At 37.7% G+C, this 25,315-nt stretch overlaps 3 protein-coding genes and 1 pseudogene across 8 annotated transcripts; 2 read left to right on the top strand and 2 right to left on the bottom strand.

Moving 5' to 3' along the window:
• The first annotated feature begins 1,943 nt into the window (after positions 1-1,943).
• On the top strand, positions 1,944-12,160 carry LOC127450247 (cytosolic Fe-S cluster assembly factor narfl). Of its 2 annotated transcripts, none has more exons than XM_051714194.1 (11): positions 1,944-2,033; positions 2,427-2,522; positions 2,632-2,775; positions 3,960-4,095; positions 4,199-4,333; positions 6,217-6,335; positions 8,468-8,597; positions 9,419-9,491; positions 9,772-9,909; positions 10,333-10,490; positions 11,267-12,160. In XM_051714194.1, the coding sequence occupies exons 1-11, from the start codon at positions 1,968-1,970 to the stop codon at positions 11,506-11,508; spliced, it is 1,437 nt and encodes a 478-aa protein (XP_051570154.1). In that variant the 5' UTR covers positions 1,944-1,967; the 3' UTR covers positions 11,509-12,160. The 2 variants fall into 2 exon arrangements, with proteins under 2 accessions (XP_051570154.1, XP_051570155.1); XM_051714195.1 differs by having other exon boundaries at positions 3,963-4,095; positions 11,267-12,159.
• Positions 12,161-12,401: 241 nt separating this feature from the next.
• On the bottom strand, positions 12,402-20,371 carry LOC127450265 (hydroxyacylglutathione hydrolase, mitochondrial-like). Of its 5 annotated transcripts, none has more exons than XM_051714224.1 (10): positions 20,218-20,328; positions 17,593-18,242; positions 17,044-17,176; positions 16,905-16,969; positions 16,654-16,771; positions 15,813-15,921; positions 15,356-15,459; positions 14,816-14,917; positions 14,645-14,724; positions 12,402-13,448 (listed from the first exon to the last, which is right to left on the bottom strand). In XM_051714224.1, the coding sequence occupies exons 2-10, from the start codon at positions 17,616-17,618 to the stop codon at positions 13,349-13,351; spliced, it is 837 nt and encodes a 278-aa protein (XP_051570184.1). In that variant the 5' UTR covers positions 17,619-18,242; positions 20,218-20,328; the 3' UTR covers positions 12,402-13,348. The 5 variants fall into 5 exon arrangements, with proteins under 5 accessions (XP_051570184.1, XP_051570185.1, XP_051570183.1 ...); XM_051714225.1 differs by having other exon boundaries at positions 17,593-17,717; positions 20,218-20,233; XM_051714223.1 differs by lacking the exon at positions 17,593-18,242 and having other exon boundaries at positions 17,044-17,207; positions 20,218-20,371.
• Positions 20,372-21,269: 898 nt separating this feature from the next.
• Positions 21,270-22,355, top strand: LOC127450282 (acylpyruvase FAHD1, mitochondrial-like). The gene has a single exon (XM_051714251.1). It carries the CDS (start codon positions 21,508-21,510, stop codon positions 22,165-22,167), a length of 660 nt encoding a protein of 219 aa, XP_051570211.1. The 5' UTR covers positions 21,270-21,507; the 3' UTR covers positions 22,168-22,355.
• Positions 22,356-22,796: 441 nt separating this feature from the next.
• Positions 22,797-24,987, bottom strand: LOC127450287 (methionine-R-sulfoxide reductase B1-A-like; annotated as a pseudogene).
• Positions 24,988-25,315: the final 328 nt, after the last annotated feature.

Raw genomic sequence — 25,315 nt, forward strand, 5'->3', positions numbered from 1 at the left:
TAACAATAGCTTTCCGAAATACGACATAAAACCAGAGATTTTTTAAACTGAAAACCTCTGCGATTTTACCATAGGAGAGATCGTGACCAAAGTATATATACAGTTGAAGTCAGAAGTTTACATACACTTAGGTTGAAGTCATTAAAACTCATTTTTTTAACCACTCCACAGATTTCATATTAGCAAACTATAGTTTTGGCAAGTCGTTTAGGACATCTACTTTGTGCATGACACAAGTAATTTTTCCAACAATTGTTTACAGACAGATTGTTTAACTTTTAATTGACTATATCACAATTCCAGTGGGTCAGAAGTTTATATACACTAAGTTAATTGTGCATTTAAGCAACTTGGAAAATTCCAGAAAATTATGTCGAGCCTTTAGAAAATTAGCTTCTGATAGGCTAATTGGAGTCAATTGGAGGTGTACCTGTGGATGTATTTTAAGGTCTACCTTCAAACTCAGTGCCTCTTTGCTTGACATCATGGGAAAATCAAAAGAAATCAGCCAAGACCTCAGAAAAGAAATTGTGGACCCCCACAAATCTGGTTCATCCTTGGGAGCAATTTCCAAACACCTGAAGGTACCACGTTCATCTGTACAAACAATAGTACGCACGTATAAACACCATGGGACCATGCAGCCATCGTACCGCTCAGGAAGGAGACGCATTCTGTCTCCTAGAGATTAACATAGTTTGGTGCGAAAATTGCAAATCAATCCCAGAACAACAGCAAAGGACCTTGTGAAGATGCTGGAGGAAACAGTCAGACAAGTATCTATATCCACAGTAAAACGAGTCCTATATCGACATAACCTGAAAGGCTGCTCAGCAAGGAAGATGCCACTGCTCCAAAACTGCCATAAAAAAGCCAGACTACAGTTTGCAAGTGCACATGGGGACAAAGATCTTACTTTTCGAGAAATGTCCTCTGGTCTGATGAAACAAAATTTAACGCCATAATGACCATCGTTATATTTGGAGAAAAAAGGGTGAGGCTTGCAAGCCGAAGAACACCATCCCAACCGTGAAGCATGGGGGTGGCAGCATCATGTTGTGGGGTGCTGTGCTGCAGGAGGGACTGGTGCACTTCACAAAATAGATGGCATCATGAGGAAGGAAAATTATGTGGATATATTGAAGGAACAGCTCAAGACATTAGCCAGGAAGTTAAAGCTCGGTCGCAAATGAGTCTTCCAAATGGACAATGACCCCAAGCATACCTCTTGTTGTGGCAAAAAGGCTTAAGGATAACAAAGTCAAGGTACTGGAGTGGCCATCACAAAGCCCTGACCTCAATCCATAGAAAAGTTGTGGGCAGAACTGAAAAAGCATGTGCGAGCAAGGAGACCTACAAACCTGACTCAGTTACACCAGTTCTGTCTGGAGGAATGGGCCAAAATTCCAGCAACTTACTGTGAGAAGCTTGTGAAAGGCTACCCAAAACATCTGACCCAAGTTAAACAATTTAAAGGCAATGCTAACAAATACTAATATAGTGTATCTAAACTTCTGACCAACTGGGAATGTGATGAAAGAAATAAAAGCTGAAATAAATAATTATCTCTACTTTCATTCTGACATTTCACATTCTTAAAATAAAGAAGTGATCCTAACTGACCTAAGACAGGGAATGTTTTCTACGATTAAATGTCAGGCATTGTTTAAACGGTGTATGTAAACTTCTGACTTCAGCTGTATATCTGTGTGTGTGTATGTGTGTTATTTATTTGCTACAGTTTGACCTCTGACAAGAAAGTTGAACTGCGCTCGTTACATCAGCGTTATTTCTTTTCCCCACCTATATTCCGACAAGTCCCGCCTCTCGCTTGAGCAGTGTTTGCTATGATTGGTCAGGGCTACTAACAGCCAGTCTGCGATTAGACAGTTGAGAAGTCATTCACACAGTTGTACCAACCACAGCAAAGGGCGGGGCTTGTCAGAAAACGGGTGTAGAATTTAACAATGGCGTCGCTCTTCAGCGGTGTGCTGCAACTCACAGATCTGGATGACTTTATTACTCCGTCTCAGGTTAAATGTCTATTTCTGTCTGTAACATAAATAATTGACATTACCATCCATTCCAAATATTTACTTTAGCTTCGCTTGATGTGTCAGCCACAAAATAAAAAAAATAAAAATAAAAAACACCGGTGACCGAGTTCACGAGATCATACGAATGTAACATTGAGTCACGTGTTTTCATGTTGTTAATATTGTTTGTCAGAGCAGCAGTGACACTTGCTTAGTCTGTGCTCTTAAGTAAGGCCCCACATTTGTTGTGAGATGGACAGAGTTTGGTTCTGTCTTAAAACCTAGTGTGCTCCTTAGCTAGACAGCATTTCTGAGCTGGTTTTGAGCCATTGGGTCAGTTTGAGTGGGTCGGGTTTTGGAGTATAAATACATTTCATTTAAATTTGACAGGAATGTGTGAAGCCAGTGAAGGTAGAGAAGAAACAGGGAAGATCTGTGGCCAAAATCCAAATAGAAGATGATGGCAGTTATTTTCAGGTCCAGCAGGTGAGTAGAAATCATGTGATTTTATTTTGAGTCAGTATTGTTGAGCTGTGTCTATTAATTTTATTTTACTCTATAATAGACAGGAAATCAATATTTGCTCCTTTAACAGGATGGCCAAAGGCAAAAGTTGGAGAAAGCGAAGATTACTCTGAACGACTGCCTTGCATGCAGTGGCTGCATTACATCTGCAGAAAGTGTCCTTATAACCCAACAGAGTCATGAGGAACTATATCGTGTGCTACGTCATAATAAGGTACATTATGTACATAAAGTGTACGTTGTTGCTTCTCATACCTGCATTTAAAGTCAAACGAAACTGTGTGCACAACCCATTTTACTTCCGTAATATGCATTTCTGATTGACAGGATATTTAACGAGCAAAAAAAAATAAATACAAAATTTGGGTGGGTTGCCTGGTTCAATTCCAAAATGAAGCTAAGTGGTTTGAGGGGAGGGTTGAGAAAGAGGTGATTTCAAAGATTACATAGATTAACATTTTATTTCTTTGCGGTGACATACACAATAAGATCAGGAACATGTATTAAAGCAATAGTTCACCCAAAAATGAAAATCTCATCATTTACTCACCCTCATGCCATCCCAGATGTGTATGACTTTCTTTCTTCTGCAGAACACAAATGAAGATTTTTAGAAAAATATCTCAGCTCTGTAGGTCCATACAATGCAAATGAATGGTTGCCAGAAATTTGAAGCTCAAAACAGCACATGATGGCAGCATAAAAATAATCCATAAAACTCCAATGGTTTAATCCATGTCTTCAGAAGTGATGATAGGTGTGAGTGAGAAACAGATCAATATTTAAGCACTTTTTTACTATAGTTCTCCTCCCTGTCCAGTAGGTGGCAATATGCATGAAGAATGCGAATCACCAAAACAAAAGAAGAAAAATGTGAAAGTGGAGATTTATAGTAAAAAAGGACTTAAATATTGATCTGTTTCTCACCCACATCTATCATATCACTTCTGAAGACATGGATTAAACAACAGGAGTCGTATGGATTAGTTTAATGCTACATTTATGTGCTTTTTTGAACTTCAACGTTCTGGCCACCATTCACTTGCAATGTATGGATTAGTTTTATGCTGCATTTATGTGGTATTTTGTGCTTCAAATTTCTGGTCACCATTTACTTGCATTGTATGGATCTACAGAGCTGAGATATTCTTCTAAAAATCTCCATTTGTGTTCAGCAGAATAAAGAAAGTCATACACATATGGGAGAGCATGAGGGTGAGTAAATGATGAGAACGTTTTCATTTTTGGGTAAAATATTCCTTTAAGAAAGTAAACTGGTTGACTTTACCATAAAGAAGGGCTGTACAGTACTTGAATATGTTCCACTGTGAATTGCACTTAATAATATTGAGATTTTCTGTCTGAAATTACTGCAGTGAAATTACCTGTGTCTCTTAGCAGCAGGTTAGCAGTAGTGAGCAGAAAGTGGTGGTGGTGTCTGTATCGCCGCAGTCAAGAGCTTCACTCGCCGTGCATTACGGTCTCAGCAGCAGCGAGGTGGCCAGTAGACTCACCAGCTTCTTGAAGAACTTGGGTGAGAAGAGAAAACAGAGTTTTTGTTCGGAATGGATGTAACGGGTCATAAACTTGCAAAGAGATCAGATAACTTGCATGGAATCTCTATTCTGATTTTTCAGGGGTCCATCATGTGTTCGACACCGGCTTCAGTCGGTCTTTCAGTCTGTTAGAGAACCAGAGAGAGTTTCTAGAGCGATTCAGTCGGAAGGATGTGGACAAGAAGGCCTTACCGATGTTGGCGTCCGCCTGTCCAGGTAATCTTGTCTCATTCTGTATGACCTTATATTTCATACATATATATATATGTATATATACACAGTGCTGTGAAAAGGTATGCCAAAGTCAAAAGAAATTCCAGAAATGATGAGGAAAAAAGTGACTGAAATACATCAGTCTGGGAAGGGTTACAAAGCTATTTCAAAGGCTCTGGGACGCCAAAGAACCACAGTGAGAAAATGGAGAAAACTTGGCACAGTAGTTAACCTTCCCAGAAGTGGCCGACCTTACAAAATTCCTCCAAGAGCACAGCGACGACTCATCCAGGAAGTCACAAAAAAGCCAAGGACAGCATCCAAGGAACTGCAGGCCTCTCTCGCATCAATAAAGTTCACTGTTCATGACTCCACGATCAGAAAGACACTGGTCAAAAATGGCATTCATGGAAGAGTGGCAAAGCAAAAACCACTGCTAACCCAGAAGAACATTAAGGCTTGTCTGAATTTTGCCAAAACACACCTTGATGATCCTCAAAGCTTTTGGGAGAATGTTCTGTGGATTGATGAGTCGAAAGTGGAACTGTTTGGAAGACAGGGGTCCAGTTACATCTGGTGTAAATCAAACACAGAATTCCACAAAAAGAACATCATACCTGCGGTCAAGCATGGTGGTGGTAGTGTGATGGTGTGGGGATGCTTTGCTGCTTCAGGGCCAGGGCATCTTGCAATAATTGAGGGTAACATGAATTCTGCTCTCTACCAGAAAATCCTAAAGGAGAACGTTCGGTCATCAGTCCGTGAGTTGAAGCTCAAGCACAACTGGATTATCCAGCAAGACAATGATCCAAAGCAAGTCCACCTCTGAATGGCTCAAAAGAAGCAACATTAAAGTTTTGGAGTGGCCTAGTCAAAGTCCTGACTTGAACCCGATTGAGATGCTGTGGCAGGACCTCATGCTCAAGTCATGCTCAAAAACCTTCCAATAGGGCTGAACTAAAGCAGTTCTGTGAAGAAGAGTGGGCCAAAATTCCACCACAGCGTTGTGAAAGACTGATCTCCAGTTATCGGGAGCAGTTGGTTGCAGTTGTTGCTGCTAAAGGTGGCACAACCAGCTATTAAGTTTAAGGGGGCAATTCGTTTTTCACATGGGTGATAAAGGTGTTGGATAACTTTTTGCTTCAATAAAAAATATATATACTACCACCCCTGGAGTTGGCTAGTTCGAATCCCAGGGCGTGCTGAGTGACTCCAGACAGGACTCCTAACCATCAAATTGGCCCGGTTGCTAGGGAGGGTAGAGTCACATGGGGTAACCTCCTCGTGATCCCAATAATGTGGTTCGTTCTCGGTGGGGCGCATGGTGAGTCGAGCGTGGATGCCGCGGTGGATGGCGTGAAGCCTCCACACGCGCTATGTCTCCGTGGCAACGCGCTCAACAAGACACGTGATAAGATGCGCGGGTTGATGGTCTCAGACACATAGGCAGCTAGGATTCGTCCTCCGCCACCCGGACTGAGGCGAATCACTACGCGACCACGAGGACTTAAAGCACATCGGAAATTGGGAGAAAAAGGGGAAGAAAAAAATAAATAAAATATATATATATATATATTTGAAAACTGTATTTTGTGTTTACTCAGGCTGCCTTTGTTTTATGTTATATCTCATTTGAAGATCTAAAACAATTTAGTATGAAAAATACACAAGAATAGAAGAAATCAGGAAGGGGGGTACTTTTTCACAGCACTGTATATATATATATATATATATATATATATATATATATATATACATATATCATATATATATACATATATCATATATATATACATATATCATATAGATCTGCAAAAACTTAACATTAACATATGTTCCCTGCTGAGATTTTATTCTTGTTAAATGACCTTTTTATGTTCATTCAGGGTGGATATGTTATGCTGAGAAGACTCATGGTGAATTTATCATCCCTTACATCAGTACGACCCGCTCACCTCAGCAGATGATGGGATCTGTAGTCAAGGGTTACTTCGCCACTCAGAAGGTACTAAAAAACTGGTCCAATAATGAAAATGCTGCTATTTTACATTCCTGTATAAAATATATATATATATATATATATATATATACACACACACAATACTGTGCAAACGTTTTAGGCAAGTTTTTCTTGGTTGTTGGCAGATAGGATGTTCCAAGCTTCTTGGAGAATTCACCACCGTTCTTTTATTTATTTCGGCTGTCTCAGTTGCTTCTGAATCTATATGTAATCCCAGACTGACACAATGTTCAGTGGGGGGCTTTGTGGAGGCAATGCCATCTCTTGCAGAGTGCCCTGTTGTAATCTTTTCTATTTGTAAAAGTAATGTTTAGAAGTCTAAAATGTATTTTACCTATTGACACACTAAAGCTGATGATATAAATAACCATCTTAAGAAAATGTGCCTAAAACTTTTGCACAGTACTGTATATATGTATGTATGTATGTGTATATATACATTTATATATATATATATATATAATATATGTTGTAATCATAACAACTTGACTGAAAAGTTAAAAGTTTTATATGTAATTCAGAATTTCTTATTACGGTATTTGGTACTATGCAATAGAATAAAGCATAAATATTTGTTCGTCATTTTACTTCATAGCTTTTATTTGTATTAATAAAAAAAAAATATATATATTTCCATGAAAAAATATCCTGGTTTATTTCCATAAAAAGAAATCCCATATTATTTAAATTAAATACAAATCTTAGCGTCTGCGTACAATCAAACACTAGCCTTCCAAAGTATACAGTGCATTCAGAAAGTATTCAGATCCCTTCATTTTTTTCACATTTTGTTTTGTTGCAGCCTTATGCTAAAATGCTTTAAAAAAAAGCATTTCACATCAATCTACACTCCATACCCCATAATGACAAAGCAAAAAACAGATTTTTGGTAACTTTGCAAATTTATTAAAAAGAAAAAACTGAAATATCACATTGTGGCAAGCAGGGCGTGGCCGAGCAGCGTCTGGGCAGAGAGAGGCAGGGGAGATAAGTGGTGAACGAGTTCCACCTGTGCGCCACACAGGTCTCACATTCCAGTGAGGAGCAGTGGTAGTATGTAAGGAGAGGAGACTTTAGTCCTTTAGGTGCTTTCATGTGTCTTGCTCTGAGGAGAAGCTTCTGTCTGGCCACTCTGCCATAAAGCCCAGATCGGTGGAGTGTTGCAGTGATGGTTGACCTTCTGCAAGTTTCTCCCATCTCCACACATGATCTCTGGAGCTCAACCAGAGTGACCATCTTCTTGGTCACCTCTCTTACCAAGGCACTTCTCCCCTGATTGCTCACTTTGGCCAGTCGGCTAGCTCTAGGAAGAGTCCTGGTTGTTCCAAACTTCCATTTAAGAATTATGGAGGCCACTGTGCTCTTGGGAACCTTCAATGCAGCCGAAATTTTTTTGTAGCCTTCCCCAGATCTGTGCCTCGACACAATCCTGTCTCTGAGCTCTGCAGGCAGTTCCTTTTTTTTGCTCTGATATGCATTTTCAGCAGTGAGACCTTATATAGACAGGTGTGTGCCTTTCCAAATCATGTCCAATCAGTTGAATTTGCTACAGGTGGACTCCAATCAAAGTGTAGGAACATCTCAAAGATGAGCTAAATTTCAAGTGTCATTGCAAAGGGTCTGAATACTTATGTCAGTGTGATATTTCAGTTTTTTCTTTTTAATAAATTTGCAAAGTTATCATGGAGTATGGAGTGTAGATTGATGTGAAAAAAAAACCTAATAATTTAAAGCATTTTAGCATAAGGCTTCAACATAACAAAATGTGAAAAAATTAAGGGGTCTGAATACTTTCTGAATGCACTGTACTTCATTTAACTGTGCGCATCCACACAGGCGATTGGTGGATGCACACTACGACTGCTACGAGATACTGGACCATTTCTCCTCTGCATTCAGAGTATGCCCGGTTAAATTGGGCTGCACGCATGTAGTGTCTCCCCTTACACAGTATATTGGTCCTGTACGCATACGCCAAGCGTTCATGTCTAATCGAAGTATACTTTGGGCTTTAGTGTTTCCTTTTGTACCTTTAAATTGTTTGTGTGGGATTCTTTGATGCAAGATCTACCATCATGTCCATGTGGATCTGCAATATTAATCCTCTGATTTGACAGGGGGTTTCTCCACAAAAGATTTACCATGTGACTGTGATGCCCTGCTATGATAAGAAACTGGAGGCTTCGAGACCAGACTTTTACCTCAGCGAGTATGAGACCAGAGAGGTAGACTGTGTCATCACCTCAGGTGTGTGAATCTTAAATCATTAAAAGGATAGTTCACCCAAAAATGAACATTCTCTTATCATTTACTCACCCTCATGCCCTCCCAGATATGTATGACTTTCTTTCTTCAGCAGAACACAAATGAAGATTTTTAGAAGAATATCTCAACTCTGTAGGTCCTCACAATGCAAGTGAATGATGAAAAGACATTTGTAGCTCCAAAAATCACATAAAGGAAACATGAAAGTAATCCATAAGACTCCAATGGTTAAATGTATATCTTCAGAAGCAATATAATAGGTGTGGGTGAAAAACAGACAAAAATCTAAGTCATTTTTAACTCTAAATCTTCACTTTCACTTTTAGATGTGAAAGTGACACTAAACAGGCACCTCATGTGACTTTCAGATGTGAAAGTGGAGATTAAGAGTAAAAAAAAAAACAAAACAAAACAAAAAAAAAAATATATATATATATATATATATATTTTTTTTTTTATTTATCTGATTCTCACCCACACCTATCATATCTCTTCTGAGGACATGGATTTAACCACTGGAGTCTTATGGATAACTTTTATGTTTCCTTTATGTGATTTTTGGAGCTACAAATTTCTGATCACCATTCACTTGCATTGTATGGACCTACAGAGCTGAGATATTCTTCAACAAATCTTCACTTGTGTTCTGCAGAAGAAACATCTTCATCTTCAGAAGTCACACACATCTAATGAGTAAAAGATGAGAGAATTTTTGGGTGAACTATCCCTTTAAAAGAATGAACTGTGTGAAACTGTTTTGGCTTCAAGAATGAAGCTCGGCCCCTCGTGTGGTTGGTTAACAGGTGAAATTCTGAAGATGTTGGAAGAGGAGAATGTGTCTTTGAGGGATGTGGAACCGGCTCCTCTAGACTCAATGTGAGTTTTTAATGTTACATCATTTTTGACAGTGAAACCCAGCTGCCACTTAAAGAGTTAATATGATGAGGAATCAAATGTTCCTTTATATTTAGAGAAGGGCTGTCGATTTAACGTGTTCATTTAGTGCGATGAATTATATAAAAAATAACGTGTTAAAAAAATTAACACAATTAATCATGCCCCGATAATCAAAAATTATGATATATGACCCATTTAAGGAAAAAAATAGTAATGGGAAGACATGGGTATTTGTTGGTGTGTATGTGTGATGTTTTAGGTTCAGTAAAATATGTGGAGAGGAGTTGCTGAGTCATGCAGGAAGTGGATCAGGAGGGTATCTTCATCACATCTACAAACATGCAGCCAAAGAACTCTTCGGGGTTGAAATAGAGGAACTTGCATACAAGACAATGAAGTAAGTATGAATTTACCAATTAAGTCCCCTGAACCATGATTTTATTGATATTTGAACTTTTGTCATTTTGAGGTTTTAGACATATTTTGGAATTTATAACACTTACAAAAGTACTGTACCATTGTAATACCAAGTTTTTGGGCATGTATCATAGTAATACCACTGTATTCTTTGAAGTACCTTGGAGTACCATTTAAATACTAATACTTAAATATGAAAAAGGTAATAATTCTGTACCGTGGTATACATTATGGTATATCACCTGATACCATCATTGTAACATTGTAGCACTACAGTAATTTTCAAGGGAATATGATGCATTTCTGTGTCAAATGGGGCAATTGATTATTTTAAATGATTGTATTTAGCATGTCCTTGTCATCCTTAACTTGTATTTGTACATTTTTCTGTTGTGTCCAACAGAAATAAGGACTTCCAGGAAGTGACTCTAGAGAAGGACGGTACAGTTCTGTTGCAGTTTGCTGCTGTCTATGGCTTCCGGAACATTCAGAATCTGGTGCAGAAGCTGAAAAGAGGGAAATCCCCTTATCACTTTGTAGAAGTGATGGCATGTCCATCAGGTGAGAAGGAATGAAAATCTGCAAAGATCTTAAAGGGATATTTCACCCAGAAATGAAAATTATCTCATCATTTACTCACCCTGATGCCATCCCAGATGTGTATGACTTTCTTTCTTCTGCTGAATTTTTAGAAGAATATTTCAGCTCTCTAGGGCCACCACGTGCCCTACTGAGAGCGAGAACCACATTATAGCGACCACGAGGAGGTTAACCCAACGTGACTCTACCCTCCCTAGCAACTGGGCCAATTTGGTTGCTTAGGAGACCTGGCTGGAGTCACTCAGCATGCCCTGGATTTGGACTCGCGACTCCAGGGGTGGTAGTCTGCGTCTTTTATTCGCTGAGCTACCCAGGCCCCCCCGGCGATTCACATTTTTGTACATATCACCACCTATTGGGCAGAGAGGAGAATTTATAGTGAAAAATGACTTACTGTAAATATTGATCTGTTTCTCACCCATACCTATTATATTGCTTCTGAAGGCATGGATTAAACCACTGGAGTGTTATGGGTTACTTTTATGCTGCCTTTATTTGCTTTTTGGTGCTTCAAAGTTTTGGTCACCATTCACTTGCACTGTATAGACCTACAGAGCTGAAATATTCTTCTAAAAATCTTCACTTGTGTTCAGCAGAATATTTGAATAATCTTTTCATCCAGTTATTTTGAATATCTATTCCAAAATTTGGATAGTGTTTATTTAGTGGGTCAGTGGTTTCAATATCTTCATTATAAAAATGATATCTGATTCAGTCATTTTTATGTACATTTTTAGGATGCCTTAATGGCGGAGGGCAGCTCAAGCCTTCTTCAGATCAGTCCAATAAGGAGTTGCTTCAGCAGGTAGAAGAGTTATACCGTGCTGAACGCACCTTGACACCTGAGGAGGACACACAAGTAGCTGAACTTTACCACAGCTGGTTAAAGAGTTTTGGAGAGGAGAAAGCCAGACAGCTGCTTCACACACAGTACCACGCAGTAGAAAAAAACACCAATGGGCTCAGTATAAAGTGGTGAAGAGCCGAGATGTGCTGAGACACTGATTATGTTTTGTGTTGTTTGTTTAGACTCAAAAATGAAAATTCTGTCATCATTTACTCACCATTTTGTTGTTCAAAACTAATTTAACTTCCTTCTATGGAATGGAAAGGAAATGTTAGGCAGAAGGTTAGCCTCAGTCACCATTCACTTTCATACATGTTTTGTGTTACACGGAAGAAAGTCATACAGGTTAAGAACAATATAACCTGTGAAAGAAGTAAACAGAATTTATTTATGGGTGAACTATTCATTGAAGTCAATCTTTAGCATGTATTAGACACTATACCAGCTTAACACTCATTCTCGTGAAGTACAAATATGGAAATCATTGAATAGACTGATTAAGTAATATTTACCTCGAGCAAACATTAAAAGCAATGCTGAAAATGTCCAGTTGAGAAATCTGTGAATTCTTCAGCCGTACTTGATAAGACTGCCCTGAATTTTTCATGTATAGTTTCTTCCCCTTATTTTTATTGAATTATCTTTATTGATCTTACAGGAATCTATTGTAGTATGCACTGAAAACAATGTTTTGAGAATGTTTTTGGATTTATGATATTATTACGTTGCCATGTTTGTAATCATTCCATGTATATAATATTTATTGAGAAAATAAACTACATTTATTTTACTCAAAAACATTTTTCATGTATTTTTAGGTATTTACTATTATCAGTTTTTTTGTTAATTATAAAATGCCTGATTTTATGTATATCTTATTTAAATATATTTTTATATACTGTATATGTATAAAACTGTTAGCACACTTTTAATACAATCTATTCAAATTATAATTATTTAAATATTTAACTGTAGTTTTTAGAGGCCACAGTAACACAGTCCAGCCACACACATCAACCCTTAAAAATAGTTATAAAAATAGTTTTAATGTTTGCATTGTTTTCAGTTAGAATATTGCAAATATATATAATATGCATTGTTTATATTATATATAAACAGGTAATACATTTAAAATGTTATTAAATTATATTTAAAACAAAAGCAAACAGCAGTCACGTTTACATTTAAGACTTTAATTTAGTTTGAACACAATTAGATCTTCCCTTTTTTACTTTTGATGACGGAAAGTGCTAGATCAAACAAAACAAAACAAAAAAGCTGAAACGAGTATTTGCAGCGTTCAAAATGGTCTACATTCTAAATCAACTAGAGACAATGAAAATTAAAGCAATTCAATCAAAAACAATCGAGATGGATTTGAAAATACATATTTTGTTGAAACACTTCTTACTGACAGTTGTTCATAAAACCCCATAACATCTCATAATATAAAATATTTCTTTTTGATTTACAAAATAACACATTACACATTAAGACAAACATTTTGAAATGGGACTATAATATAACAATCTAATGTTGGATCAAACATGGCCTGGATCCTCCAGAAAAGTGTCAAAGCCTGGAAATGTCCAAATTAGAACTTGAGTAAACCTACGTAAATCAACTGTAGCCTATAACTCAGAGCTAGTGCATCGGAACTTCTTTTAGATGCGAATTAACATTGAAAACATTCTAAACATTGTTTTGATTAGATGTATTGCTTGCAACAATCATTTACATACATTGTTATACAGGTAAACAATCCTGTGTATTGCTCATTTTAGACCATTAGTTGACCTTAAAAAAATGAATGAAGATAAGCTTTTGCTTTAAAGGGAAAGCACGTAACTGCAGCTAGAGTTTCCATGTGCCTTGTGTCTGCCTGAAGTTCTGCTATTGTAAGTAAAATGTCAAGCGGTGATAATCATAGTGGAGATGGTTAACGCAAAGACGAGCCTGAGATGACATGGGCTCAATCCTTTGGAACTCTAAAGCTGTCTTTCTCCTTACGGATGCGCCTCATGGTCTCAATCGGGTCTCTGGTCCCAGCGTGCTCCTGTACCGACTTCTCTCTGAAACGCAACACAAGGAATTGAGAAAGAAATCAATATTTATTTCAAAACAATCATTGCTTTATTATTTTTCTTCTTATATATGTGCTTTTGTAGTCTTAGCTTTTCAAGGTTCCATTTGTTAACATAAGTTAACTACGGTAATTAACATGAACTAACAATGAACAATAGCATGTATTAATCTTGGTTAATGTTCATTTCAACATATACTAAAGCATTTTCAAAACCAAAAGATGTATATGTTAACATTAGTTAATGTATTGTGACATTATGACATGACAACTAACAATGAACAATTGTATTTGTGGAACCTAACATTAACAAAAATGTATAAATGCTGTAAAAAAACAAAAACAATATTGTTCATTGTTAGTTAATGGTATTTAATGCATTAACTAATGTTAACAAATGGAACCTTATTGTAAAGTGTTACCAATTTTTCATTTTTTCAAACACAAGAAAAATATTTTTTTTAAACCAAAAAACATTTCTTTATTATTCTGTTTTAATGTAAAAATAAAAATAAATAAATAAATAAAAGTACATTTTTCTAGTTCAAGCCAATACAATTTTATAAAAAATTATTTTTTTATAAAACATTGCTGGGGGCCTGGGTAGCTCGGCGAGTATTGACGCTGACTACCACACCTGGAGTCATGAGTTTGAATCCAGGGTGTGCTGAGTAACTCCAGCCAGGCGTTAGCCTCCAAGCAACCAAATTGGCCCAGTTGCTAGGGTGGGTAGAGTCACATGGGGTAAACTCCTCGTGGTCGCTATAATGTGGTTCTCGCTCTTGGTGGGGCGCATGGTGAGCTGTGCGTGGATGCCACGGTGGATGGCGTGAAGCCTCCACACGCGCTATGTCTCCACGGTAACGCGCTCAACAAGCCACGTCATAAGATGCGCGGGTTGATGGTCTCAGACACGGAGGCAACTGAGATTCGTCCACTACCACCCGGATTGAGGCGAGTCACTACACCACCACGAGGACTTAGAGCACATTGGGAATTGGGCATTCCATATTGGGCAGAAAAAAAAAAACCCGTTGCTAACCATTAACTCCACTTCCTTGTTGCCCAACAGTATAATTCCAAGTTCAACCAAAGTTTGTATTACTCAGATGTCAAGATGTAAAATGCATCAACAGGCAGTGCAAGTTGGTAATGCAATGTTAGGAATAAGTGCACATACTCTACCTCACTCTCATGAACGGGTTAAATGTGAACTCATCTGCCACCGTGGAAGGAATGGTCGGCTCTCCATTGTCATATTTCTCCTATCCGTATAAAATAAAGGTTATTCTTTTGTACACTTTGGAATGGAAATATCTGTAAAGAAAATAATGGTTAAAGAAGAGACTTAAATACCTTGGCCCATGCTAATTTTTTTCGAATGGCCTCATTATTTGGCTCAACATGCCGTGCAAATTTCAGATTGTTGATGGTGTACTCGTGACCACAGTACACACGCTGAAACAAACAAACAAAACAGAACTGTGAGAGTTTAGATATACTTTTAAGTATTTATAGCGCCATTGTTAAATAATCATTAACATTTTGTAGAACAAAAACAGTGTTTATGACACTGTTGATAGTGTAACTCAGTGTTAGAAATAAACTTTTCCATTAAGGGTCTGCTGGACTTTTCTTTTTACCTTTATGTGGGTGTATGTTTTCTAATCATATGTGTGCCATCTTTATATGTCAAATGCTTCAATTTATTAATATAGAATATGAAGAAATATGTAAGATTTTGTTACAAATAGAACACAGTGGAATTCATTACAGAGCATTTTTCACCCCACATTTTTAATTTCAAGGGCATTTTTGCCCCGAGCCCACATACATTTTTGACCCTGGTTTAACTGAAAGTAGATACGTTTTCAGTTTAGATGGTGAAATCCTTACCGTCTCTGGAGGAAGACGGCCTAAAACCTCTATCAGGGCTTTGTACATCTCTTCAGCTGTTCCCTCAAAGAACTTTCCACAGCCGGCCACAAACAGAGTGTCCCCTGCGCATAAAATTTATAATGTGAATATAACAAGAAACAATTACCAATTAACAAACAGAGATCATAAGTGGTGCACTACTCGCATTTTCTTCAAAATATGTAAAAATGTGGTCATATCAAACAATATAAGCTCTCTTCTTATTGAGGTCTTACTCAAAGCTTGTGGCATTAAAATAAATAAATTAATAAAATGTGTAATTGAGAAACAGAGCAGGGTCCAGTTATCTCTATTCATAAGTTAGGGCGGGTACATACTGTTACAATCATTAATCTTTCTTTTTAAATTGCTAAAGAATTATTATTAATTTGGCCATTAACATAAAACTAACTGTTGTATGTATAGTATGTCCTACCCGTGAACACAGCTGGCGGTTCGGTGCGGTTTTCTTTCGTAACAAAGTAGCAGATGTGACCAGTGGTGTGACACGGCGTAAACAGGCACTTAACATTTAGCGAGCCCACCTGAGATAATAAAAAAAAAAAAAAAAAAAAGAGATCACAGTTTAATCAAATTGACAAATCCTATGACCTGAAACGTGCCTCCTGAACATGTTCTGGATTGAAGAGCATCAAACAACAATCAACCTGTAAAGGGATAGTTCACCCAAACATGAAAATTCTCTCATCATTTACTCACCCTCATGCCATCCCAGATGTGTGACTTTCTTTCTTCTGCAGAACACAAATGAAGATTTTTAGAAGAATATCTCAGCTCTGTAGGTCCATACAATGCAAGTGAATGGTGACCAGAACTTTGAAGCGCCAAAAATTACATAAAGGAAACATAAAAGTAATCCATAAGACTCCAGTGATTTAATCCATGCCTTCAGAAGTGATATAATAGATGTGAGTGAGAAACAGATCAATATGAGTCCTTTTTTTTTTTACTATCAATCTCCACTTTTACTTTCACATTCTTCTTCTTTTGTTTTTTGGAGGTTTGCATTCTTTGTGCATATCATCACCTACTGGACGCTTCAAAAGACATGTATTAAACCACTGGAGTCGTATGGATTACTTTTATGCTGCCTTTATATGATTTTTGGACCTACAGAGCTGAGATATTCTTCATTTGTGTTCTGCAGAAGAAAGAAAGTCATACACATCTGGGATGGCATGAGTGTGAGTAAATGATGAGAGGATTTTCATTTTTGGGTGAACTATCCCTTTAATACTGTCAGAAATCAGGCTCACCTTGAAAGTGTTGTAGTGTGTAACTTTCTGAGTCAATGCTCCAACTCTGTCATCTCCTCCGTACACTGTAAGTCCTGGCATTAACTTCAATAACTTTTCATTACCTCCAGCATGATCCCTGCAAGTGATTTAGAACCATTTACATCAACTTTCCCACTGGTTTCCTATTCGCTTTTTTTTTTTTTTGTGCATTTAATAAGTGCATATTGGCTACAAAGAACAAAATCTAGTTTATTTCAGGCCTGACTCACCAGTGATGATGAGTTGTTAGGACGGTTTTGAGTTTCACGCCATGCTTTTTGGCCGCATCTACAACCTGAGACAAATGACAGAGATGAGTCTACTGGGTTCAGTATGTCATGTGCAACGCACACAATGAAGCATTCTTACTTTCTGTGGCTCCACTGGATCAACAATAGCAGCTTCTTTTGTGTCCTCATCAATGAGAAGGTACATGTAATTGTCAGTGAGTGCAGGCAGCAGTTCTACCTTCATGTCTGACTGTTCCACCAGAGATGATTTCCTAAGAGCGGAGTGAAAGAAGGCTGTAGGAACTTGAAAAACAGATCAGTATTATGCTTTAGTAAATATTCTAGCTTTATAAATCAATTCTTCAGATAAAAATGTACTATGGTAAACAGTTTCCACCAATATACCATACACTTAAAAGAATAGCTCTTTCGCTGAACTTGATTCAATCGTGTACAGTGGTTCAACGTGTTTGAAATGAGTTCTTAACTTAAAATTATTACGTAATTTCAACAAAAACACTTTGTGTAGAAAGAACCTAGTTGAATTGGATAAACCCAATAAAATTAGATGTGTCAATGTAACTCCGATTTTTTTTGTTTTAGCTTTATTTTACCAGGAAGTCCCACTGAGACCAAAAATCTCTTTTACTAGAGAGACCTGACCAAGGTTGCAGCCATACAAACTCACAAGATTGTAGATTGTTCCATGTCCATGGAGCATAGTAGGAAAATGCAGTTTTCCCCAGATCTGTCACAACCCCTGGTACATTAAGAAGCAACCACTTGGAAGAGCGCAGTTGATAATTACCAATGCTGAGACAGAGAAATGTACAGAGGTAGGCTGGAAGTTTACCTAGTATATCTTTATAGATAAAAACATACAAATGCTGTTGTCTGCGATTGGTCAATGATGTCCAACCCACTAAATCATAAAGAATACAATGGTGAGGGGGCCTGGGTAGCTCAGCGATTATTGTCGCTGACTACCACTCCTGGAGTTGCGAATCCAGGGCATGCTGAGTGACTCCGGCCAGGTCTCCTAAGCAACCAAATTGGCCTGGTTGCTAGGGAGGGTAGAGTCACATGGGGTAACCTCCTCGTGGTCACTATAATGTGGTTCTCTCTCGGTGGGGTGCATGGCGAGTTGTGCGTGGATGCTGCGGAGAATAGCGTGAGCCTCCACACGCACTAGGTCTCCGTGGTAACATGCTCAACAAGCCACGTGATAAGATGCGCGGATTGACGGTCTCAGATGCGGAGGCAACTGAGATTCGTCCTCCGCCACCCGGATTGAGGAGAGTCACTACGCCACCACGAGGACTTGGAGCGCATTGGGAACTGGGCAATCCAAATTGGGGAGAAAAGGGAAGAAAAAAAAAAAAAGAATACAATGGTAAGAGATTTTGCATTTGTAATGAAACGTAGAGATGCACGGTGCACTGAATCAAGGCTTTGTAACATCAAGGAGGCTGCATGCATATACAATATATCACCGTAATCAATCACAGGCAGAAACGTAGCTTCCACAAGTTTTTTCTTGGCATTAAAAGTAAAGCAAGATTTATCTCTAAAATAAAAGCCAATCTTTACTTTGAGCTTCCTAACGAGATTAGCAATATGTACATTAAATAAAAGCTTGTCGTCTATCCATTAATAAATCTCTTATTTCTTTATGTACTAACTAGTGAAAGTGAATGCTAGCATGCTAAATACATGCTGGTTGGAAGCACTACAGAATGTAGTTTAGTAACTATGTTATGGTTAGCACAGCATTTGCTCAACAAAGCAAGCAATCACTTTCATGTGCGACATCTACTTGTCCTATTCATGTAGTCCCAACTCAAATAGATTAAGTAAACTTCCATTTAGCTCATTTAAATGGATATAACACAATGAAATCAAATTGTGACAAAATGTTGTAGGATTGTGTTGCTTTGGCTCATTTTATTTTAGTTAATTGTACAAGCAGCAAAAAATAAATAAAAATAAAATTATATATTTATTTATTTATTTATTTTGGTAGTCACTACAATAAAACTGCCCAACAGAAAAACTCAAGCTGGTCTTTTTTTATTATTAGCTGGTCAGAGCTGGTTTAAACCTGGTTTAGGTGTTTGATCAGCTTGACTAGCACCTTGGCTAAGCTAATGGGGATCTGGTTAAACTGGTTATGTTCCAAAACTGGCATGATTTGAATTTTCCAGCAGGGTGTGATAACTTGGTATCAGCCAGCACTACTTAAAAGAAATTAAAATTACAGACATATTCTGAAATTTTGTACACTGTGTGAGGAAATCCCATTTTGATGTATTATGATTTCACAGTAATAACATTAACAGTAGTAACTACAGTATTTTGATGGAAACTATAGTTCCCATCATAGACTTGTTCCTTGCAGATAAAAGCTGTTCAACATGTTTTAGTGGCAACATGATCATTATGATTATTTATTTTGGAATCATCAGCATACAGAAATCATACAGAACTCATATATTATGTTTGTTCATGTATGGTTCTCGCTGATAAAAAAAAAAGTGACATACCTGTACATATATTTATCATTATTATTATTATTATTATTATTATTATTATATTTTAAAATACTACAAAGATGGACACTTTCAAATATATAACATATTTTCCTAAATCATATTGGAATTTTAATATGTACATAGTGTATATGCTCAAAAATATGAATTTGCATCTATAGCCATAAATCATAGTTCTGTATAGGGTGAAACTGTGCCCACTAGTGTGTGTTTTTAGATATCACCAGTGAACAAGATAACACTTGGAGCTATATTCTGTATTGTTTTCTGAATTTATACCATATATGTTAGGATCAACTGTGACAATGTTGAATGCTTTGATTGTTGCTTCTAATGCAACATTGATATTGTAACATATTAAAGCCTGGCATAATTAAATTACAGTGCACCAAACGAAAGAATTTGACGTCATTATGAAATTACAATTGTGTATCAAGGAACATTTGATACATGGTTTTGTAACTTTTTATTGCACCACCCATAGACAGTAAACAATGGTATGTCACTCATAATGCACGACATTTCAAGTGTTGCGTTTACGCCTATTATTATGTCATATGATCACGGTTATCTGTATTAAACATGTCATACTCGGTGACGTGTATGTCAACAGCTCTGGTCACATAAACGACAGTCTTCTCTGGTTTCTAACATCTCTTCTAGCAGATCAAAACCAGGTTGTGTGACAGCGTTGGCTGATGGTTTCACTTCGATAAATAAGCCATTGTGAGCGTGCAAGAATAAAGATCTTCATGTGAACATACCGAATTTCTGCGAGACAGCTCCGAAGACACCGAGAGTGCACGCACTCGCCGCCAATGACCTGAACCACATATCACGACTTGAGCTGTCTGAGATATTACACCAGCATAGGGAGGAAGTAGAAAGTGTGGTTTAAAGTGCAAATCGGCCCACTTTTTAACTTTGACCCCTCGTTTAACCAATCCGACCGGGGGAGTGTCGCGCGCACGCTGTATTTGAGAATTCTAGTTTCGAATGCGCGAATCCTACTATGGCGCAGGCTTGTTTTTAATATTCATAAGCCACGTCTTCGTCATTGGAAGGCTAACAAGTAACGTCAGCAGAATCTAATTACTATTCAGGAACAAGATGTCTCCATTGGACGGCTCAACAAGCACGTTATTAAAACCTCATTAATATTCCAGAGCGCAGCTTCCGCTGTAGAGCGGTAGACTGTTAGATATGGACTGATCTAATGCTTTTTTTTTTTGCAGTGTAAATACTTTATTCATAAGAACAAATTATTAAGTCTTTTCAGTTAAAAAAAAAATATCACATACTGTACAATCTTTTATCCTCATAATAACACATTTCTAAACTATTATGACCTTGTTTTTCTTTCTGACTGAGAATTTTTTTTACATAATTTATCTATATTATTGTATAATAAATTATATATATTTTTTTATCTATTATTCTTCATCTTTTTTCCCCATTTTTCCTGTATTTCTCCAGTCCAGTGCTAATTGCTCTCTGATTATTTAATGCACACAAAAAAAAAAGACCAAGTGATCATTGATGTCTTGTATGTTTACACTATTTTAATTTTTAATAATATTTTTATTGTTATTATTATTATTATTACTGTGACTTTGTTTATTTTAATTTTATTGAAATAAAAAAATATTATTTATTATTATTATTTTAGCAATTATTTATTTGTTTGCTTTTGTTGAGGGTACTGATGCTTTGGCAATAATGTATGTAAACACAGTCATGAAAATAAAGTACTTTGAAAATAAAAATAGGAAATTAATTAATATTCATAAGCTAAGCCTTCGCCATAGTAGTATTTTCGATTTCGCTCTCGGGCTTGGTGAATGACATGTCACGACCTGCTTTAAAATCAATTATGCTTTTTGGAATTAACGACAGTAAAAGGTATGACAGTCTAGGAAAATTTAGTAGCATCAGATACATTTCAGTGTTTCTTAGCACTAGATTTACATATTGCGTATTGTAGGCTATTAACGCCTCCATTGTAAAGCGATCAAAGGTCATTTACTTCCGGTTACCAGGTGTCGGACTCGAAAATGAGCGCAAGGAATATATTTCGTTTCTGGGAATGGGGAAGGAAGATCATCTGTGTCGGAAGAAACTATGCAGACCACGCCATCGAGCTCAAAAACGCCATTCCCACCGAACCTGTGCTCTTCCTGAAACCCCCTTCTGCTTATATCAGGGAAGGGTCTCCCATTCTGATACCCTTCTACTCCAGCAATCTCCACCATGAAGTTGAGCTCGGCGTGGTCATTGGTAAAGGAGGAACTGCTATTCCCCAATCTTCAGCCATGGACCATGTGGCTGGATATGTCTTGTGCCTGGACATGACAGCTCGGGACATTCAGGAGGAATGCAAGTCCAAAGGTCTTCCGTGGACCCTGGCCAAAGCGTTCAACACCTCATGTCCCATCAGTGACTTTATTCCCAAGGAGAAGATTCCAGACCCTGGGAGCATCAGTCTGTGGTTGAAGGTGAACAATATCACGAGACAGAATGGGAGCACATCTCAGATGATCTTCTCCATTCCATATCTTATAAACTACATCAGTGAGATTATATCATTGGAAGAAGGTGATGTTATTCTCACTGGGACCCCCAAAGGAGTGTCAAGTGTCCAGGAACATGATGAACTTCAAGCTGGGATTGATGGTATCGTCACCATGACTTTCAAAGTTCATAGACAAAGTTGATTTTGCCCAGAATTTACATTGCTGGAAAGCACATTGCAAATATTAATCTCATGTGTATTAACTTTAGAATGGAAATATAATATATGACAATGTTCATACAATGATTTAAGAATCAATGGAATGGGTGACACTGTATCTAGCCTGTCAAATCCAACGTCTAAATAAAAGAGTTTAATGTGGCAACAGAAGACCTATTATGTGTTTTTTCTATTTTATGCAAATTCCATTCTGTAAAATTCTCCGTATGAATCAGATTTGCTTTCTATCTTTTGGTCATAGACATTTTAATTAGTAAAATTGCATGTTTTTGCCCACTTCTCTGTCTTAAATGTACCTTACTCAAAGCAACAGTAGTTCTGCACAACAGAGTTTGTTATAGATTGACTGTAGATTATTTACAAAAGGTATGGCAGCCACATGGCAAAACACTGAAAACAGCCCATTACAAAATTATGCACTTATGCCTTTTTGTGCTTTTTGGTGCTTCAAAGTTTTGAAAACCTGTTGACTTCCATTATGTGGACCTACAGAGCTGAAATATTCTACTAAAAGTCTTAATTTGTGTTCAATGGAAGAAAGTAAGTCATACACATCTGGAATGGCATGAGGGTGACTAAATGATGAGAGAATTTTACATTTTGGGTGAACAATCCCTTTAATTGTATTCTTTGTAGCTTGCATTTAAAGAGCACACAAACTGATCAGATAAACCGAAAAAGCAATGACTTAAAACACATTATTTATTTATTTTTACTCCCGTTTTTCTCCCCAATTTGGAATGCCCAATTCCCAATGCGCTCTAAGTCCTCGTGGTGGCGTGGTGACTCACCTCAATCCGGGTGGCGGAGGACGAATCTCAGTTGCCTCCGCATCTGAGACGTCAATCTGCGCATCTTATCGCGTGGCTTGTTGAGCGCGTTACCGCGGAGACATAGCGTGTGTGGAGGCTTCACGCTATTCTCCGCGGCATCCACACACAACTCACCACGCGCCCCACCGAGAGCAAGAAACACATTATAGCGACCACGAGGAGGTTACCCCATGTGACTCTACCCTCCCTAGCAACCAGGCCAATTTGGTTGCCTAGGAGACCTGGCTGGAGTCACTCAGCACGCCCTGGATTCGAACTCGCAACTCCAGGGGTGATAGTCAGCGTCTTTACTCGCTGAGATACCCAGGCCCCCTAAAACACATTGTTTAAAGATGTATCAAGTTTTTTCAATGGCCAAACGTATTTTGCCATACTGCAGAAATGATTAAAATAGCATGTGATTCTAAAGTTATCAAGTAATTATTAACACTTTAAAACAACTGATCTTGTGCATAGTTTCAAAAAAAATTTGGAGGGGTGGGGGGCTTATACATGTTCCCATGAGGCTGTTTACACATCATCACTCTGAACATCCCTCTGTAGGCTTTTCATCAGAGCATTTCATTCACCATCCACATGGCGAACACATCTGAGCTTCTCCATACACTCCTACTGACACATCCTCACACTCTCATCCAACATCTGGCTCTACTGTTGTTCATTCATGACTGGAAAAGAGGAAACGGGGAGGAAGCAGATGCTGAGATTTGTAAACACCAAGTAGGATACTACTGTACATACTGGGTATACACTGTTTATTTTATGTATTTGATAAAAGAATGAGTACTTTATGTGTATTTGTTGAATGCGAACCTTTAGGAATGAACTTCAGTGAGTGGCTGAATATTCAGAAGCGTGAGGCGCCTTGTTTGGGTCCGTCATTCACAAACTCGTGGCCAAGACCATTCCCGCACTTACCACACTTAACCTGCAAAACATGACACACAGTTTATAGCTGAAATGGGTTTTAATCTTCCTCCAGATTTATTAAATCTTTCACAACTCCAAAACTTCAAATCACTCAAACTTTCACCTTATAAGCGCCCCATCTCTCCTGGTGTTTAGACACACTGTTCTCATGGATGGTTTCTGTGAAGGCTGGCCAGGGTGATGAATGCTCATATTTAGACCTGCTGGAGAACAGCTCATGTCCACATTCTGCACAAACATATATACCTATAGGAGAAAACACAAGCCTCAAGATTTAATAAAGAACTCTTATTTTATACAGTAAATAACAACCATAAATATGACGATTTAAACAACTTTACAGCTCAAATAATACATGAGTTTTAACAGAAGACTTAATGTAAGTGCTTTTATAAAATTATAAGCTTCACACACACATATATACACACACACACTTTTTTTTTTAAATAAATACTTTTTTTAAGAAAAGCAGGGACGAGTTAAAATGTATTTTTGTGGTAATCAACATTATGCCTCAAACTTATGAGCTTAACTTGTATTGAACCCGCAATATTCCTTTAATGTGATAAACTTGACCCTAGCTTTAAAACAACACAGGTTGATATGCCTACTAATCAAATCAGATAAGTTATTGAATATTCAGGATTATAAAGAAACCTTCATTGTTTCTTTGCCTTGTTTACACGTGTGACGTATCGAGGACAACTTACCCCTTTCAAAATGATCTTTGTAAAATTCCCCTCGAGAAAACGAGCAGAAAGACATGGCCGCAAGTTTTATAACCAAGCCAAAAGCGATCGTAACTTTCTGTACCGACTGTTTTTTACAGAGTTAGCTTGGATGAGATTAAATGGAAGGCGCGTGTTCACACCAGCACTGTTGTGCAGGCGAATCCCCTGAGCCAAGATGTTAAATAGTTTTAATGTTTCTTTGATTTGTTTGTTTTATTTTTAATCATGTACACGTATTTTTACAGTAAACTAAACAGAACTCCTCGGCCAAGAGTGAAGGGGTTAAGAAAACGCGTCACGCGGCGGAACACTGGCGAGGAGACCAGGGGCCGTTCTTTTTGAATGGATGTTAATGGAGAAGACGCTTCGGTTCGCAGAATAAACTGTGTTTGTGAGGAAAAGGTCTGTCGCTAAATTAATTGACCACCTGTCCGCTAATCTTCAACATGTTTTACACTAAAACAAATCATTTTGGAGTGAACTATGTGTGGAGTTTACTACGATAAAATTGCTGTTTTATTAGAGAAGCCGCTGGCAATTTTGCGACAGGTAGGTGCCAGTGTACGGCTCTCCCCGTTCATTTGTAAGGTATCCGTAAACGGTGATTTACTGTCGT

The sequence above is a fragment of the Myxocyprinus asiaticus genome, chromosome 13, assembly GCF_019703515.2.
Source record: "Myxocyprinus asiaticus isolate MX2 ecotype Aquarium Trade chromosome 13, UBuf_Myxa_2, whole genome shotgun sequence".
Taxonomy (NCBI): Eukaryota; Metazoa; Chordata; class Actinopteri; order Cypriniformes; family Catostomidae; genus Myxocyprinus; species Myxocyprinus asiaticus.